The 18166-nt window shown below is 45.6% G+C and overlaps 1 protein-coding gene across 2 annotated transcripts in view; it reads right to left on the bottom strand.

The window, feature by feature from the left end:
- The window catches only part of Cdk1 (cyclin dependent kinase 1), a 1182536-nt gene extending 1171401 nt beyond the window's left edge, over nucleotides 1–11135 (bottom strand). For both annotated transcript variants that reach the window (XR_007591216.1, XM_050139532.1), the window contains exons 1-5: nucleotides 11034–11135; nucleotides 8666–8725; nucleotides 4043–4199; nucleotides 2762–2885; nucleotides 426–596 (exon numbers count right to left, since the gene is read on the bottom strand). Coding sequence is in view for 1 of the 2 variants with exons in the window: in XM_050139532.1 (XP_049995489.1) it covers nucleotides 426–596; nucleotides 2762–2885; nucleotides 4043–4199; nucleotides 8666–8702 (489 nt within the window). In the remaining variant the exon portion in view is untranslated. The remainder of the gene's footprint in view (nucleotides 1–425; nucleotides 597–2761; nucleotides 2886–4042; nucleotides 4200–8665; nucleotides 8726–11033) is intronic.
- Between the last annotated feature and the right edge of the window lie 7031 nt (nucleotides 11136–18166).

The following is an 18166-nucleotide window of genomic DNA, read 5'->3' as shown; positions in this document are numbered from 1 at the left end:
TACAGCTCAGTAATAGAGCACTTGACTAACATGGGCAATCTCTACACTCCCTCCCTTAACTATAATATAGTTACTGGTTCCTAAATGTATGACAATAATATAGACCTCAGACAACAAAACCTGCCTTTTAGTTAATCTAAATGGCCACAGCAGGGTCCAGTCAGGGGAAACCACAGCTCTGGGAAAGATTGATACAGAGAAGTAAAAACCTCAAAAGCCCTACTTCTGCGAGGCCTCTTCGGGAATCTCCCCCCCAGTAAGAGATGCCAACAGCTCCAGCTCCATTTTCAAAGTGGAAACATATTTATTTCACATTTAGTAAAAGCAACTTTTGAAACAAGAGGCAATAAACCGATACTATCACAGCAGAATCTCTTTCCACCCGAGAATTTCTTTCTCGGTGTAAAGACCATAATCCAGCTTACCTCGTGTGTGTACACTCTAATTGGTATCCCAAAAGCTCTGGCAAGGCCAAAATCTGCCAGTTTGATTGTGCCTTTGTCATCGATCAATAGATTTTGAGGTTTCAAGTCTCTGTGGAGAACTCTCCGGGAGTGACAAAACACAATCCCCTGGAGGATTTGGTACAGGTAACTCTAGAAAAGCAAGTCAAAAAATTAATCATGCCACAAGACTCCAAAATAATTACTGTTTCTGGAGAAATTATGATGCAAAGTAATAATTATACTATCAAACGACCTTTCAGGCCCCTTTAGACTAGACTTATATGAACTTGTGGGCAGAAAACCCATTTACATACAGTATATGTGTATCGAAATATGTGTTTACATTTACCCGTGTGAGCATTTAAAATTGTCCCCTATCTTTAGGTCCTACATTAGCTTCCTGGGAAGACGTTTCCTCAACACATTCACACCAAGTGCTTCTCTCTTGAATAAAGTCTCTCATTTTCATTTCTCGCTCCACACATACACTTCCTCTTTGGACACCTGACTTCAAAGTTTGAAGTGAGAAAATGTGTAAAAGATAACACTGAAGTTCAGTTATAAGCTAATTCTTGTGTGTGTGGAGACACTCGATATGTATGTGCGTGCACACACCCATGCACACACCATGTACCAGGGCAGAGATGGAACTCCCACCTTAGTTTTTGAGGTACCATCCATGTCTCATTAAACCTGAAGTTGGTTATTTTAGCCAAACTGGCTGGCCATTAAATCCCTGGGACACACACCCTTCTCCTCTGCCCTTCAGGCTCTGGGTTTATAGAAGTACACACTATTAGACAACTCAGAGGGATGCTGGGAATCAGAATTCAAGTTCTCATGCTTACAACATAAGCATTTTCCCTCTGGTGCCCCAAGCCTTACAATCTAGGGCTAATCTCCTGATTAATGTTTGATGCTGGAAAGCCCAGACCACTGTGGGTGGTGCCACCCCTGAGCTAACATATATGGTTCTTGGTTCTTTAAGAAAGCAGCTGAGCAAGCCATGAGGAACAAGCCAGTAAGTAAGCAGCACTCCTCCATGGTCTCTACATCAGCCCCTGGCTCCAGGCTCCTACCCTGTTTAAAATTCCTATAAGTCAGGATAAGAATTTTAAAGTCCTTCAGTGATGAACTGTTACAAGCCTCCCCAAATTGCTTGGGTCATGGTGTTTCATCACAGCAAACAGCAACCCTAAGACATATATAATATAAAACACTGGCAATGGTGGGTGCCACTAACAAGTCAAAGTGGGAAAAAAGGTAATAAAGGGAATTATCTGTGTGTTAATAAAAAGAACTTTGAAATCACTGAACAATCTTAATATAGAAACATCTATGAATGTACAGGCTATGCGTAAATCATGTTAACTATCAAGTAAGATAACTCTAATAAGCCCCTTTACATAAAATACTGAGATTATGTAAAAGATACACAGTCAAATTTTGGTAATGATGTAATAAAATAACAATTGATGTTTTTAGAGGTCATATTGTTCTATCTGCCAAGCTCTTAAATATAAACACATTTTATCCCAGTTCCAAGAATTCATCTTTACAGTGAAATAGAGGGGTGGGCTCAATGCACAAGCTTAGAATCTCCACATTTGGCAGACAGGTTGGAGGATGGGAATTCATGGGCAGCCCCATAATACATATGGACATAAGGACAATCATTGGAGCATGGTCTAAGAAATAACAATAACTAAATTACTAAGTAAATAAATGAAAAAAATATGGAAATGGTTAATTATTAAAGCATTTATGAAACAAATAAAAAAGCCAACTAATGTGTGTGCAATACATATACAGAAATGATCCCATAGTTTATATGCATACAAAGCCAACATGACAGTGTCTGCAAGAAGACAGACAGGCAGCTTAGCAGGAAAATATAGCTGGTTTAAGCTTAAGATGCCATTACCTTAGACATTTAAAATATACATACATTTGCTAAGCAAAATGCTTGCCTAGTTATACACAATGCCCTGGGTTCAACACCCAGCACCCCATACAATAAACGATATATATATATAATTTAACTGAAATACAATGTTTTCATTAACTAAAATATTTTTCACAGAGTAAGTCCACCTAGCATCAGCCACAGTATGGCACTTATGTCCTCAGACAGTACTTTTTATTTCCTAAAACTGTCTGGTATTGAAGTTAAGATGGGCAAAATGATGATCTGTGTGAAAAAAAATTAAACCTTCTTTATTTCTATTTTCTTACAGGTTTTCCAACATCACCCACAAAACACAAGGATGAGCCCTACACTCAGAGCGTATTAATTAAAGTATGTAAATCTTTACCTTAACGAGTGAAGAATCCATGAACTGACCAGGAGGGATAGAATCCAAGTACTTCTTGAGATCCATGGACAGGAATTCAAAAATGAGATACAACCTGGAGTCCTGCATGAGCACATCCTGAAGACTAAGAGAAAACAGAACATGAGAGCCCAGAAAATACCTCTGCCTCGCGCTTTCACAAGCATAGTTGCTTCTGAGAGCCTCACAACAACCAAAAGCTTCTCATCAACCGCCTTCACACTGAAGACTTGAGGAAGGCCTTTCAGGACAGGAAGTTATGTCTTCCTGTAGCATGTCTTTTGTCCCTAGGATGTCTTTCATTGAAGTAAATGGGTATTAGTTGAACCTGACTTTAACAGCTGCTTCCTATTCCCAGTCCCTGCACCAGGTTAGAACCCAGGCCAGGGAAAGAAGCCTATCACCCTAAATGACACAGAGGCAGAAGCCAGGAGGTTAAGGCAGAAGACCTCCATATTCAAAGACTGTGGGCTATAGAGTCAAGGCCAACCTGGGTAATTTGGTGAGATCCTGTCTCAAAATAAATTTAGAGGGCTGGGTGTGGTGGGTTAAGCCCATAGTCCCAGCACTTGGGAGGCTGTTAGAGAACAGCAGTAAATTCCAGGCCACTCTGGGTGAGCTAAAGTCTTGTCTCAAAAGTTCAAAACCCCACCAGGCGGTGGTAAAGTACACCTTTAATCCCAGCACTTGAGACAGAGACAGGAGAATCTCTGTGAGTTTGAGGCCAGCCTGGTCTACAAGAGCTAGTTCCAGGACAGGGAACAAAGCGAGACAGAAAAACCCTGTCTTGAAAAACAAAACAAAAAAATTCAAAACCCCAAAATTAAGACAGCCTGGAATACAGCTTGGCGGTAGAGCACTTCCTTGGCATGGCCAAAGACCTGGGTTCGGTACCAAGTACCACCAGAAATTCTGATGAGCCACTAGACAACTTCCTCAAAGATCCAGCCCAAATGAGCCAATAAAAAATTAAAACATTTCCCCCACTCTGACCTAGCTACTTGGGGACCTGGGCTCTGAAAATCGGGGCTGACAAAGTTCCTCTCGAAAGGCTTCTTTCTCCCACAGCCACCATTCCTGCTCCTCCAGCCAACACTAATTCTCAGCACCAGGTCTTGAATTCTTTTGTTCTCTTTATCACAGTCAACAAAAATAAACAGACAATCCCACTTCACCCAGAAACTAAGCAAATGTAAAAATTTCCACATTAAAATTCATCTGAAGTAGGATGGGGAAAATTGTTTTAATTCAGACAAAGCGCACCTGACTATATTTGGATGGCGGAGTTCTTTTAATAGAGAAATTTCCCGGATGGCAGTACTAGGCACTCCTTCTTCCTCACTTTCAAGTCTGATTTTCTTCATGGCCACTATCTGGCCAGTAGTCCTGTGTCTACCCTTATACACCACACCATAAGTACCTGAAATGAAGCAAAGAGATTTTTAAGTGAACCCTTAAGGTATCACATGACAGAAATGCCTGCGGTGGTCACCTCACACATAAACACTTCCAAAAAGAAACTGAAGGTAATTACAACCTAACGTACACAGGGTTTAGGAATAAAATTCATGGAATCACCCAAGTCTCGCACAATTGAGCTTCCTCCACGAGCCAGCATACAAGTTGAAATTCACCTGTCAAATATCCTGCATGCAATTAAAACACTGTGTAAATTGAAGCTCAGAGAACAGTATCAAGAGGAGGCACTGTGACACTTTCAGAAAACTGTAATGACTTAGGCCTTCCATGATACTTTTACACATCCCAAAACGCAGTCAACAGTCCTCATCCAGCAGATGAGAGGAGCAGAGGCAGAAACACCACGCATTTTTATTTAGCCCAACAAAGCTGCTACTGCTATAGTAGGAAGTCTCCTTTCTGTTGGGAATGTTGGCAACGCTAACCTGAGTGTCACATGAATGGCAATGGCACAATGGGGTATGGCAGGCACAAGACAGACCTAGGACACACCTGTGCTGCATGCACTTCTCCAGATGTCACAGGTGCCTTTAACCTCGGGTCCAGTTTAAAGAAGTACTAACCCCCTAGCTATATAATATACAGCGTTGAACAGCTTTTCATGGCATCAGTATGACTTCAGCCATGCCTAGAACACCAGGGATGACACACAGCTGTAACTAAAGCTACTTGAAAGGCTAAGGCAGGAAATTTCCAAGTCGGAGGTAAGCATGGATAACTTGGTGAAACCTGTCCCAAAAGACAAAGGCACAGTGTACATGCCTGTAATCCTATCACTTGGAAAGCTGAGAAAATGTTAGACCCTGTCTAAAAAACCCAAAGGATTAGAGCAGTTTCTTTGAAACATCTAAGCCACAGCTTTTATTAGTTCTAAGAATCCATCCCAATGATCAACTGCTTAGAATATTACGCAGTTTGCTCAGCAGCAAGTTGACATCCATATAATCTTTGTTCTAGCATTTGATTTGTTTTTTTCATGCTGGCCTCGAACTCAGAGATATGCCTGCCTCTGCCTGTAGTGCTGGGACTAAAGGTGTGAGCCACCACGGCCCAGCTGTTGTAAGATTTTTTTTTTAATTCCGGGACAGTTTGTTTTCATAAACAATTCAGGAATTTTAATGATATTATTTCAAATAAAATCCTTACTATTTTGACCAAATGCTAGGTGACTTTGAATAACCAAAATATTCCAAATAAAAAGGACTTCATTCTGTCTGCAAAGCCATAGTCAATCTATGCACTACGTTCCTTAAGGGTGGATATCTGACTTGTATGAAGCACATGGTAGCTAAACCATTAGCAAGAAGAGGCTGTCTGAGCAGTCTCAGTTAGCAAGGTATGTATCACTCCAATAAAACATGATTAATTCTGAATTCCTACAGCATCTTCTGTTTCCTCCCAGTGTACTACTTCATTCCTTGGATAATGTGCAGAACTCATGGTTAGCAGAACACCCAGTAAACAGAGATTCTTAGACAACAGAGAAGTATTTTTGAGTATCTTAACTCCTGGGTCTTCTCAATGAACGTCTGCAATAGGGCTAAACAAAGCACAACCACTTTACTTGTTAATCACCAAACACTATTCATTAAATAAATAGAAGATTCTAGGAAATTCATGTTTTAGACTCAGCGTTTTAAATCATTAAATATTGGGGGACGGATCAAACAAGGCTGGAGAGCTAGCTAGATGTCTCAGGTTTAGAATCCATACTGCCCTTGCAGAGGACCAGGCCCTACACCGGACAATTCACAACCACCTGCAGCTCCAATTCCAGAGCGGGTAACACTCTATGCCCTCTGCGTACCTGTTCAAACCCACACTCACCCACATACGCCTAGAATCCCAGTTATTCCAGAGTAAAAGCCCGATAGCACTGAGTGGTGAAAGCCACAAATCCTCATCAGACAAATGTTTCTGGAGTGCTTACTAAATGCCAAGGAAGTCTGCACCAACCAGTGTATCCAGCTGTGTGATCTGAAGACTGTCTTGCTGGGCTTGGTGGCCAACAATACACAGGTGACTAGGAAAATGCTAACACAGTAAAGACCTATCTTATAACTTATCTACTAGTTTGACCAGGTAGTTGGTATTAACACAAGAAAATTCTATGTGGACAATATCACCTAGTTTTCAAACTATTTCAACAAGTCAGTTTTTCAGGACAAACTACACAGAACCAAGAGAGCCCAGCACAGTACAGCAGACAAGCCTCGAGGCCAGACAAGAGCTCAGGAAAGCAGGTGAAGGTGCTCCAGTACCTGAGCTCCTGTGAGAGGCGTCGGCCCTGGTCTTGTGAAGCTTAAAGGACTAAAAGGAATACTGAGGAAGATGCAAAAAAATATGGCCAAATCCCTTCAACGAGAACTGCAGTTCTCAACATGTGGGCTACAACCCCTTTGGGGGTTGAATGGCCAACCATAGGGTATCACCTAAGACTATCAGAAAACAGGTATTTGCATTACAATGCACAATAGTAGCAAAATTAGTGAAGTAGCAATGAATTCACTTTTGTGCTGGGAGGCTCAGCACAGCATGAGGAACTGTATTAAATAAAGGGTCCCAACATGAGGAAGGCTGAGAACCACTGAACTAGAACAAGTTGAAAAGTGAAGCCAGTGACATATAGGCATCCTCCTGAATATTAACCTTCATCAGGCGATGAAAGGAGACTGAGACAGAGACAGAGACCCACATTGGAGCACCAGACTGAAATCTCAAGGTCCAAATCAGGAGCAGAAGGAGAGAGAGCATGAGCAAGGAACTCAGGACCGCGAGGGGTGCACCCACACACTGAGACAATGGGGATGTTCTATCGGGAACCCACCAAGGCCAGCTGGCCTGGGTCTGAAAAAGGCCTGGGATAAAACCGGACTTGCTGAACATAGTGGACAATGAGGACTACTGAGAACTCAAGAACAATGGCAATGGGTTTTTGATCCTACTGCACGTACTGGCTTTGTGGGAGCCTAGGCAGTTTGGATGCTCACCTTACTAGACCTGGATGGAGGTGGGTGGTCCTTGGACTCCCCACAGGTCAGGGAACCCTGATTGCTCTTTGAGCTAATGAGGGAGGGGGATTTGATGGGGGAAGGGGGACTTAACTGGGGGAGGGAAATGGGAGGCAGTGGCGGGGAGGAGGCAGAAATCTTTAATAAATAAATAAATTGGAAAAAAAAAAAGAAAGAAAAGTGAAGCCAACACAGGATGGCTTTATAAAGCTTAAGCTGAGGGGATCAAAGAAATCCAAAAGGCGAGGCGGGTGGCAGCAAATGAGGCTGCTGAGGAGTAGTGGTTACCATGGAAGGAGACAGTTGTGGAGCTGATGGTCACATTAAAACAGAAAAGCCCAGACTCCCATCTGAATACTACCTGGGTCAATCCTGGCTTACTAAATTCCTGCCTTGGTTTTAGTACCCTGTGTAAGTGGGGTCTCTGAACAGAGATGAAAATGAAAACGGTCCCCAAGAGAACCCACAGAGAAACAACTTCCACCATTTGCACCGGGAGAGCTAAGAATGACGTCTTGACTCCCAGGTAGAAATATGGAAATTCTGTTGCAAGGCGAGAAAAAAAATAGGAAAGGGTTATTTTCATTCCTCATTTATGCCACATGGACCTAAGCATTGTTCAAAATACTACAGAAAGGAATTGAACACATGAAAGCCACCACCTTAAGTCATTCCTGCCCATGGTAACCCCACAGAAAATCATTCAGCTTAGTTTGTCAATTACTACACCCAATTTACATAAAACTTAGGATCTAATATTTAGAATTAATAAGACTAAAAATGTACTACAAAATCAGTATATCCTGCCTCCCTAATCTATTCCTCAAACACACATACAAACTAGCAGTAGTATTTCCAAAACACAGGCATCCAGGGTGCACAGTACCAAAAGTGAGATCAGCTCAGTGGTATAGTTGTGTGAGGAGGCCCTATGGTCCTTAGCAAAGAATCTGAATAATTTAAACTCTATTAAATGAGAAAGCTTTAGATTATAAGTAAACTATGTCTTACTGTGGCTATGATAAACACCCAGACAAAAGCAACCTAAGGGTTTATTTGGACTCGGAATCTGGGTCACAGTCCAGCTGAGAGTGATGATTACTATGGCTTCGCTCCCCCTCTCCACTTACAGTCCAGATCTCAGCAAGGAAATGGTGCTGGGTGCTCATAATGGGAGAAGGGCCTGCCCACTTCAATTAATATAGTCAAGAGAATCCCCTACAGGAGAACTCAGAGTGACCCCAGATTCTGTCGAGGTGACCACTAACACCAGCTACAACAGTTTACTAGTGCACCTAAGTACAAACGCATCAATGACTGCACGTAATAGATGATTCTGTGTTACACGGGAGCACTGCTGACTTCCTTTCAAAAGGGTTAGACTAAAACCACTCACCTTCTCCAATCTTCTCTATCTTGATATAGTCTTCCATAGTTAAACAGGTGACAACAGACCCTAAAATGAGGGGAAACACTGGTGTGATTACCAATTCATCAGTAAGACATTACATACAAAGTGCAGTGCCTTCTGCATAGCCCAGGTTATCAGTTATTCTATCAAAATAGTATTACCAGGGTTTAACAACTCTTGCAGAAGCTATCTGAGCCTTCTCGGCACCCTAGACATTGCAACTGCATATTCTATACAGCATAGTACTTAGCTTCTCCACATGTCACAGACCAACCACTTCTGGTGAGAAAGGCCTGTCATCCCAGCCACTGAGGGAGCTGACTCAGAGGGATTAAAAGTTCACGCTGGCTAGAACAACTTAGTGACACTGTGTCTCAAAATAAAGACTTCCTACAGTTTGATTCCTAGGACTGATAAGTTAAAAAGTATAATGATTTTAATGCCAGTACATACTAACTCTACCCACTGCTACTGTGCTAAATTTGTACTATTTTAATTCTCTGGAAACCATAAGAATCTATGAGAAGGAAGTCGGGCACTAGGAAAGGAAGCAGAAGAGCAAGTTCAAGGCCACCCTGTGGCCTAGTTCACTGCAACAGTCTGGCCTAATGTACTGCAACACTGTCTCCAAAGGAATCCAAGTGCCACCTTAAGGTATAACCACTAGAAACAACATTTATTATAAAAGCATCTGATTCGCTTAAGCAGCAGGAATGCTCAAGTCACTCAAGTGAACTGAATCCCTTCAAGAAGCAGCCACAGACAATCCCACTCAAGACACTCAAAGGGAAATGCCAAAAGCACCGTACAAGTATCAAGTACAGTTCGGTAGAAGTTATCAGGTACAGTGCTGGCTAGTTTTATATCAACGTGACACCAGCTAAAGTCACCTGGGAGGAGGGAACCTCAATTTAAAAAAAAAAAAGATGCTTCCATAAGATGGGGGCTGCAGGCAAGATGGTAGAGCATTTTCTTAGTGACTGATGGGGCCCAGACCATTGTGGGTGGTGCCATCCCTGGGCATCCCACGGTCCTGGGTTCTATAACAAAGCAGGCTGAGCAAGCCACAGAGGAAAAAAAAAAAGCTAGTCAGCAACAGCCCTCCGTGGTCTCTACATCGGCCCCTGCCTCCGGGAACCATGAAGCGGACAGTCAAATCAACCCTCCCCTCCCCAGGTTGCTTTCTTTGGGCATGGTGCCCAAAGCGATAACATTCGAATACAGGGCCATCTTTACAAAATTCCAACCACACTTGCCAAGTGTCACACGCAAAAGAGGGAAAAAAAAAAAGCCCTTGCCTCGCAAAGAAGGGTGGAAAAAAAAGCTAAGCACCTTTGCCGAGCAAGCCCTTTGCCAGGGATCCGATCTTTACGACGATGACTGACTAGCTGAGTTCTATTCCTGACAAGATTCCTTCCCAAAGTAAAATGAGTCCCCAGGAAGTGTGGTGACACAGCCTGGAATCCCAGCTCTCACGACTCCAGACGGAGTCAGTGGCTCAGAAAAATCTCAACTATGCGTATTTTTATGAAATCACAACGGACGAGAAAAATCCTTATTCTTCAATATGCACACATAATTTAACCATAGTACATTAAAAACTTTTCAGCCCCCTCTGGACGTAGAGCTAGGAGTTAGTCTTCAAAGCTGGGCTTATTTCTCTCCAACATTTTCCAGTCCCCTGGAGCTGGCGCTATTAGCTGCCCAGCGCGTCTCTCCAGCCCAGGCCTCCCAAGTGTTGGGGGGAGGGGGATGGGACACACCAGAACCCTGAAGTATTAGCTATCTGTTTTTAAGACGATGGGTGTTAAAGAATCAGGGTTTCTACCTCTCAGCATTTCTTAGACCGGGTACCGACTGCGGTTGCCTACACAAGCACAGTCCACTAAAAAGAACGATCCTATGTTCTTTCTTGGCTCTGCACCTTGACAGCAATGCTTCTAAACGACCACGGATCAGTTTCCCCCGCGGTACCCACCGAGGGCGGCTGGCGTGGTGGAGCCCAGCTCTGTGCGCGCACAGGCTGCCAACAGGGCCTAGGACACAGCTTGGCACCCCGCCCACGCCCGGGGCCCGGGTGAGGCCCTGCGGGGCTGCAGGATCCCGGAGCTCGGGCGAGGCCCTTGCCTTTCACAGGGGACCTCAGGCCCAAGGGAAGCGCTGCCTCTCCCAGGCTCAGGAGAGGCCCTACCCGTCCACAGGAGACCATGCCCTCACGTGGAGGCCTTACCCGTCCACAAGAGGACCCTGGGCTCACACGGACGCCCGGCCCGGCCCGTCCACCGGGGGGACCCCGGGTTCACGTGGAGGCCCCGCAGGCCCCTGCCCGCACCCGGCCTGCCTCACGCCATACCTCTCTTGTTCCCGCGGCGGCGACCCCGCAGTTCCGGACTGCGCGGACGCAGCGACTCCCGGAGCTCAGAGGCCGAGTGCCAGCAGTTTCAAACTCACCGCGATAAAGCGCCCGGGATCCGCCAATCGGGTTAGCCGTAGACGTTCAAAGGAACCAATCGTAGCCGAGCTACGACGGGGCGGGGCTGCCTGGGAGCCCAGAGCGCGAAAGAGAGCGGAAACCGCGGCTGGAGGAAAAGCAGGTGGGCGGGCGCCAACTGACTCTGCGCTCTGCTTTCCTTCCAGTGTCGTCCTACTGTTTCTCGACAGTCTAATTTAATTTTTTCTTCTCTCTCTTGTAATTTCCCTCCAGGAGCAACACAATTCACATGTATGGATTTAAATAGCTAACCGCTGATATTACCATAATATAGAGTCTCTTACTTTTACTGCTAGCATTTTAAATTACTTTGTGATTATGTTTTTCAAAAATATATATTAAGTTGAACGTGGTGGCAGACGTCTTTAATCTGAGCACACGCATCAGCAGGCAGACCTTTTGAGTTCGAGACCGGCCTGGACAGTCAGGGCTACACAGAACCATGTCTTGAAAAAGGCGGCTGGGTGGTGGTGGGGCACGCCTTTAATCCCAGCACTCAGAAGGCGGAGGCTGAGGTGAACTTCTGTGAGTTCAAGGTCAGCCTAGTCTACTGGAGCTAGTTCCAAGACAGGCTCCAAAGCTACAGAGAAACCCTGTCTCGAAAAATAAAAATAAAAAAAAAGAGAGAAAAAGGAAACAAAATAACAGTGTATATAAGCGTGGTGTGTGTGTGCATATATATATACACAATATTAAGTTTTATTATAAATAAAATTTCTAGACAGTATTGGTCTTTATTAATACTCCCCAATGCATCTCCCCCATCCCCAGTCCCCTCACCAAGTGACCACACCCGATTCCCCCCACCCCCAGCCTCCTATGTCACTTGTACCTTATTGCCAGCCCCAAAAGACTCTCCTTTTCCCCCTGTGGAGAAAAGCTTATGCACACTTACATATGAACTTTAGATGCTAGGATCCACATATGAGAAAAAGTATGTAGTCTCCTCTATCTGTCTGTCTGTCTGTCTGTCTGTCTGTCTGTCTCTGTGTGTGTGTGTGTGTGTTACCTCTCTTGATGTCTTTTCCAGCTCCATCCATGTTCCCGAAGATTTCATTGATTTCAAATGAGTGATTAGCTGGCCAGCTGAAGGATCACATTTTAAAGATAATGAAAAGGAAGGGTGATGAGTTACCGAATGATGCCCTCAAAATTGAAAAGAAAAACAATTGTGAGGGTTTGAAGCCAAATTTGAAGCAAGCTATAATTAAGTACTGGCCAGGTAGATGGGCTCTCCCCAGGTCCATGCCCAGGTTCCTGGGAAATGACCCAGAATCTCAGTTTGTAGCAACTTAAGAAGGCAAACCCATAATTCATTGCATTTCCTCTCAAGTTCAACCAGGGGCAAGCATATATCCTAACACACCTCCATTCTGTGAACTTCCAGCCCACAGGGGATCAAGCACGTGAGTGTGTTGGGTCAAACAAACTTGTTTAGGGGAGTGAAAAAAAAAACGCTTGCTCCTTGTCTCCCGTAAACAACAGCCTCCAGCTTTCCAGAAACTATCTGTTCTTGGGTAAGGGGCTTGCAGATCAGAGGCATTTTTGTTTTGTGGATCTCTTAGGCATAGTAATTAAAACTTAAAATATAACTTTGACTCTCACAACAGTAGTAGGAAAAATAACTAAGATAGAAGGTAAATTCTAATTTGCATCATACTAAGTATTTTCGGATTCCCCCCCCCAATGAAGTGCTTTTATCATATGCTATCTTAATGGTTGTTTTTCTGGATACACTAGAAGGTCAACTCAGACAAGGTGCTGGTTGAATCTCCCAGGGGTAAAAGGCTTGTTCCCCACAGTGTTGCCATAGGGAGACTGAGGGCTCTGTAGGAGTCCGGGCTTAGTGAAAAGACCCCTAGTTATTGAGGCAAGGTTGTAGAAGGGAATGGAGGGACTAAGTCTCTTCCTAACAATCAGCTCACAAGTACTGCTTCTTGAAGGCTGTGCCTATAAGAAGATAACGGGTGCTACGGTTTGGATCTGAAATGTCCCAAACTGCTCTTGCTTCAATGTTTGGCCTTTAGCTGGTGGTCTTTAATAGGTGGAGTGTAGCCAGAGAATGTGCGCATCACCGGGGGGGGGGGGGTTGTTGTAGGGAATCTCATCCCTGGTTCATTCCTGTTACACATCTCCTTGCTTCCTGGTCCCCACTGATGTGAACAGCAGCAGGATCCAGCTCCAGTCACTACATGGACGGAGCTGATCTTTCAACCAGGTCTTGTCAGCCATGATGGACTGTGACCACTGGAGCCAAGAGGCGGCCTAAACTCTTCCTTACTAGATCCATTGGTGAGAACTTGGGGGAAAAAAAGCCCATATCACTAACCCAAACCTAATGACCTCTTAGTCCTGTCTGGCTACTCTGAGACTCAGCCTGAGCGGCTTGGGAACAGCATACATTGGTTTCTCGTCATTCTGAAGGCTTGGAAATTTAAAGTCCAGGTGGTAGCAGAATTATCGTGTGGTAAGAGCCACTAGTACTCCTTGTGGGCCCCACCCTCAAGATGCCACATAATCTGAAGTACATCCCAAATACCCAGTCTTCAAAATAATTCCTCTAAGCCTTTTGGGAAAGAAGATGTGAGGAAGAAGATGCAACAGGCGGAAAACCTCCTCACAAAAAGGATGTCTCTCCTAGAAGTTGTGAAAGCCACCCCAGCAGAACTGGAGAGGGCCTTTGCAGGGACAGAAACAGAGAAAGCTCTTCGCCCCAGCTTGGAAAGCAAGCTCTCAGCGATGAAGGAGATGCAGGAGGGGAAACTGGAGATGACTCTCGCTCTGGACGAGAAGGACAGGTCTGCCACCTTGCTTTCAGTGTGGGGTTGAAAAATCAGTGTAGCAAACCTGGGATTCTCTCCAACAGAGAACCAAGTCAGTGCTGAGGGAGTCTGTGGTCATGGTCTCCATTTTTCGGTTCCCTCTCGCTTCAGACTGATTGAGGAGTTGAAGCTGTCTTTGAAGAACAAAGAAGCTTTCATTCGGTGCCTTAAGAGGAGACATCTCAGATGGCATCTCCTGACAAGAGTGTGTCCTCTGGAGAGAACTCTGAGGACTTTCTGCCACTCTGAGGGAAGAAAAGGAGAGAGACACGGAAGCTGCACAAAAGAGAACAGCAGAAGGAGAGACATCACTTGGAAGAGAAGATCCAGACACTTCTGGAGGACCTGAGAGAGAGGGGAAGAGAAATTGTTATAGAGAAGAAAAAGTAGCTGGAAGATAGAGAAAGCATTCAGGGCCTAACCATGGCATTAAAATCAAAGGAAAAAGAGGCTGAAGAACTTAACTCTGACATCAAAGAGCCCACTGCTGCCTTCACCAAACCCTGAGAGGCCCCCTTGAAAACACAGGCCACAAAATCCCAGGGGTCTGAGGGCTATGAGGCTGCCCTGGTAGAAAAGGAAGCCCTGTTGGCCGAACTGCTCTCAGAAAACCTCACAAAGAGCACTGAGAAACATAGACTACTCAGGAATGTTAAAAAGGTCACCCAGCAGTTGAGCCACCTGTATAAGGAAAGAAAGATGCCTTGTGAGAGGACTCATGTTGGAGAGGTTTATGGTGGGGGAAAAGGGAACAGAAAAAGAGGCAGGGGGAAGGGGAGACCAGCCTCCGGGGACAGGAGCCCCAGAAGAGAAGAGAGAGGGATGGGGGAGTGGGCATGCCTTTTAAAAGGGAACGCAGTGAATGTGCACAGGAGGTGCTCTTAGTGGCCACAGCTGAGGAAGTAGCCTGTCAGCACCCCAAGGGCAGGCCAGTACAGATGCCTAAACACTAACATCCCTCCCTTTTAATTTTGTTTATTATAAAAAGGTGAGGACTCAGGGGAAACAAGAACTACTCCTTGCTGACCAAGGCAGCATCATTCATCTTTGGGGGACCTGGAAAAGCTGGGGTGCCGGCAACATCCTGGAGTATCTGGCTGGTTCACTTCACTGTTCTGGCTCTGGGGAACCATCAGTCGCTGCCTGGACCTGGCAGTATATTGTTCAAGGTGGACCCAGTTGTCAGGATTCAGGTGCAGGGAGGAATCTTGTTGGCAGCCGGATTTTGTAATCTAAGAGTAAAAACCCCTTGATATTGATTTAAAACACTTTGTAAACAGTTGTTCACAACGTTAAAACTTGGTTTTGCCTTCTCTGGTTTAGGAGTATGCTCTAAGTCTCAGGACCACAGCTAAAAACCAGACACTAAAATATTCCTTCTGTTCATAGAGCTGATGATAGCGATCCATTTTTTTTTTTCCCTAGCAACTTGCCTTTTTTGCTTCCTCAAGAAACAAATGCCTGAGGTCTCCAGGATGGCAGTTAACTGGATGCTTCTCTGCCCACACCTCCCGCTAAGCGTAAGCCCACTAACTCCCAACTTTCCCATTCCTCACATCGTCCCATGCCCACAGAAAGTAGCCAGACTTGAACTGGCACCCCTATACCCAAAGAGTCTGGGATGTTCTGATGGAAGCTTCACCCCAGCCTCTGGCACCCCTATACCCAAAGAGTCTACAATATTTGGGTGGAAGTTCTACCTGAAGCCCTCTCCCCCATCTCTCTCCAAACCCCTGCTGCCATCTCAGAAAGCTCGCCGAATGATGACCTCCGCCCCCAGAGCTGCTCCAGACCACTCCTACCGGATATTTAAACTGCCCCCCAGAAAACAGACGTGTGGTCTTCTGGTCTTCCAGTCCCATCTCCTCTCTGGGGGTCTGGAAAATCATCTGGGGGTGTTTGTATTCATTAAACCTGCTTTGGAGCCTCAAACTCCTAGAGCTCGGCCTGTCTCTGCCTCCTGAGTGCTGGGATTAAAGGCGCCCCCACTGCCAGGCAAACCTGGGCCTTTTCTAACTTGTTTTGATTTGGATTGCTGCATCAGCAGAGGCTTATCGGGGTGCAGAAACTTTTCAGTTACAACCAAGAATTGGAGATTTTTAGAAACAGTTTTGTCAGCCGGGCGGGTGGTGGTGCATGCCTTTAATCCCAGCACTCGGGAGGCAGAGGCAGGCGGATCTCTGTGAGTCCGAGACCAGCCTGGTCTACAGAGCTAGTGCCAGGACAGGCTCCAAAGCCACAGAGAAACCCTGTCTCGAAAAACCAAAAAAAAAAAAGGGAAAAGAAACAGTTTTGTAAGTTCTCACTATCTTTTTAAATTTGTCACAAGAATGCTTCACCTAAAACGGGCTTTCCTGTGGGAACTGAAGAAGCAGTCGGCTTTGGGAGGGAGGGAGGGAGGGAGGGAGAGAGGGAGGGAGGGAGGGAGGGAGGGGGGGAGGGAGGGGGGGAGGGGAGGAGGGAGCTCCGTGTTCATTTCAAAGCTCCTGCTTTTAACCTAGTGCTGGGTGGGTACTGATCAGAGACCGCACAACCAGCAGGGGACAAAAAGAAAGTTGTCACCTGCTATATCCTCAGAGCTTATGGACTTAAAAAAATTTTTTTAAAATTCATTTTATATACCAACCACAGTTCCTCCTCCCTCCCCTCCTCCGGCTCCCCCCCTACTTTTCCTTCCCCAACCCACCCCCCACCCATTCCTCAGAAAAGCCTGCCTTAGGCACGAAGTTTAAGGATGACTAACTACACTGCACCAGAATATGCAAAGCAGCACCCCAGACCTCAGCCTCCAGCCAAAAAGATAGAGGAGGAAACAGTGAATCCGACAGTAGGAGTCTACCGAGAACAAACCCAGGAATTATGCTCGGTCATCTCTCCAGGCAGCGACTGCCTCAGACTCAGAATGAGGGTGTTGGCTGGCTCTCCTGATCAAAAGCTGGGGCAACAGCTGTGACAATATGGACGTTAAGTGTTTGGAACGGGGAGGCAGCCTGGCCCTCAAGCCTTTGACATCTCGGCTCCTTCCTTTACCTCATCTGTAGCTTGGGAAAGCCATCTCGTTTCTATGGTTTCTATGACATTGATAGAAGCGGTCAGTTACCCTTTGTGAACTCAAAGGAAATAGTAGCGTTTACTATTTACGGAAGCCCGTGCTTCGCTCAGAGCGGGCACACCGCACATTTCTCTGACTTAATCTCTTTGATCATTACCTAGTGCAAAAACAGCCAGCAAATGGCTGCCGGGTAAGGTTCTTGCCGAGCATGCACAAAGCCCTAGGGCTCTTCCCTGGCAAACTGCACGTGTGCCTCAGTTACATCACGTGTGTGAAGCTGGCCTGATCTACCTGAGAGCTGGTCCCCAGAAGAAATTAAAATTAGTAAGTAAATAACTAGAACAAAATTTGCAAAAATGACTCCGAGGCCAAAGGAGAGAGTGAATGAGCCTTGTGGGAGGTGACGCCTCTTTCGAGACACCATGCTTACCGTGATTTTTGAAAAACAGGTGTCAGCCTCCGTGACAGTTGAAGGGATGGGGTGGGACCTGGTTAAATGCTCTGTCAAAGGGAGCAGCAGGCACAGGGACTCGGTGTCCTAAAGGAACCTGGTTTGCTTAGGACATGCAAGGAAAAAGAAATCAGGAAAAAAATGCATTTGAAAGAATTTTTGAAATATGTGAGCATAACTTTGGCACATGAGGAAGAAAAGTGTGATGTAGAGAAGGCCAGGCTTGGTGCTCGGAGTCAAAGGAAGGATACACGGATAGCTTCAGGGACATCCAGCAGTGGCATTTGCCTGAAAGGTCGGGTGGCTCCAGGGAGCAGAGGGATGACAGGCTTAGGGAGCCACTTGCCTGGGGAAGGATGGGACGCACCCCACTGGCTGCCCTTAGTCCCCCTGAAACACACACCAGAAGCTTCTTTCTGTTGAAGGAGGGGAGTTGGACGGTTGAGTTTTCTCTTGACAGGTTAATTTGGCAGAGAACTCAGAAACCATTCATGTAGAAAGAGAAGACAACAACGATGCCATTTAAAAGGTCACCTCGCCACAGCCAGGTTCACGCCCGTAACCCTAGTACACAGAAGGCTAAGGCTGGAAGATTGTCCCGAATTTCAGGTCAAGCCAGGGTACATACTGTGTTCCATGTCGGCCTGGGCTACAGAAAGAGATTGTGTCT

This window comes from Alexandromys fortis, unplaced genomic scaffold (genome assembly GCF_014885135.2).
Source record: "Alexandromys fortis isolate MF-2015 unplaced genomic scaffold, M_Fortis_MF-2015_v1.1 scaffold_9, whole genome shotgun sequence".
In the NCBI taxonomy this organism is placed as follows: domain Eukaryota; kingdom Metazoa; phylum Chordata; class Mammalia; order Rodentia; family Cricetidae; genus Alexandromys; species Alexandromys fortis.
This window is presented reverse-complemented; position numbering and strand designations above follow the sequence as displayed.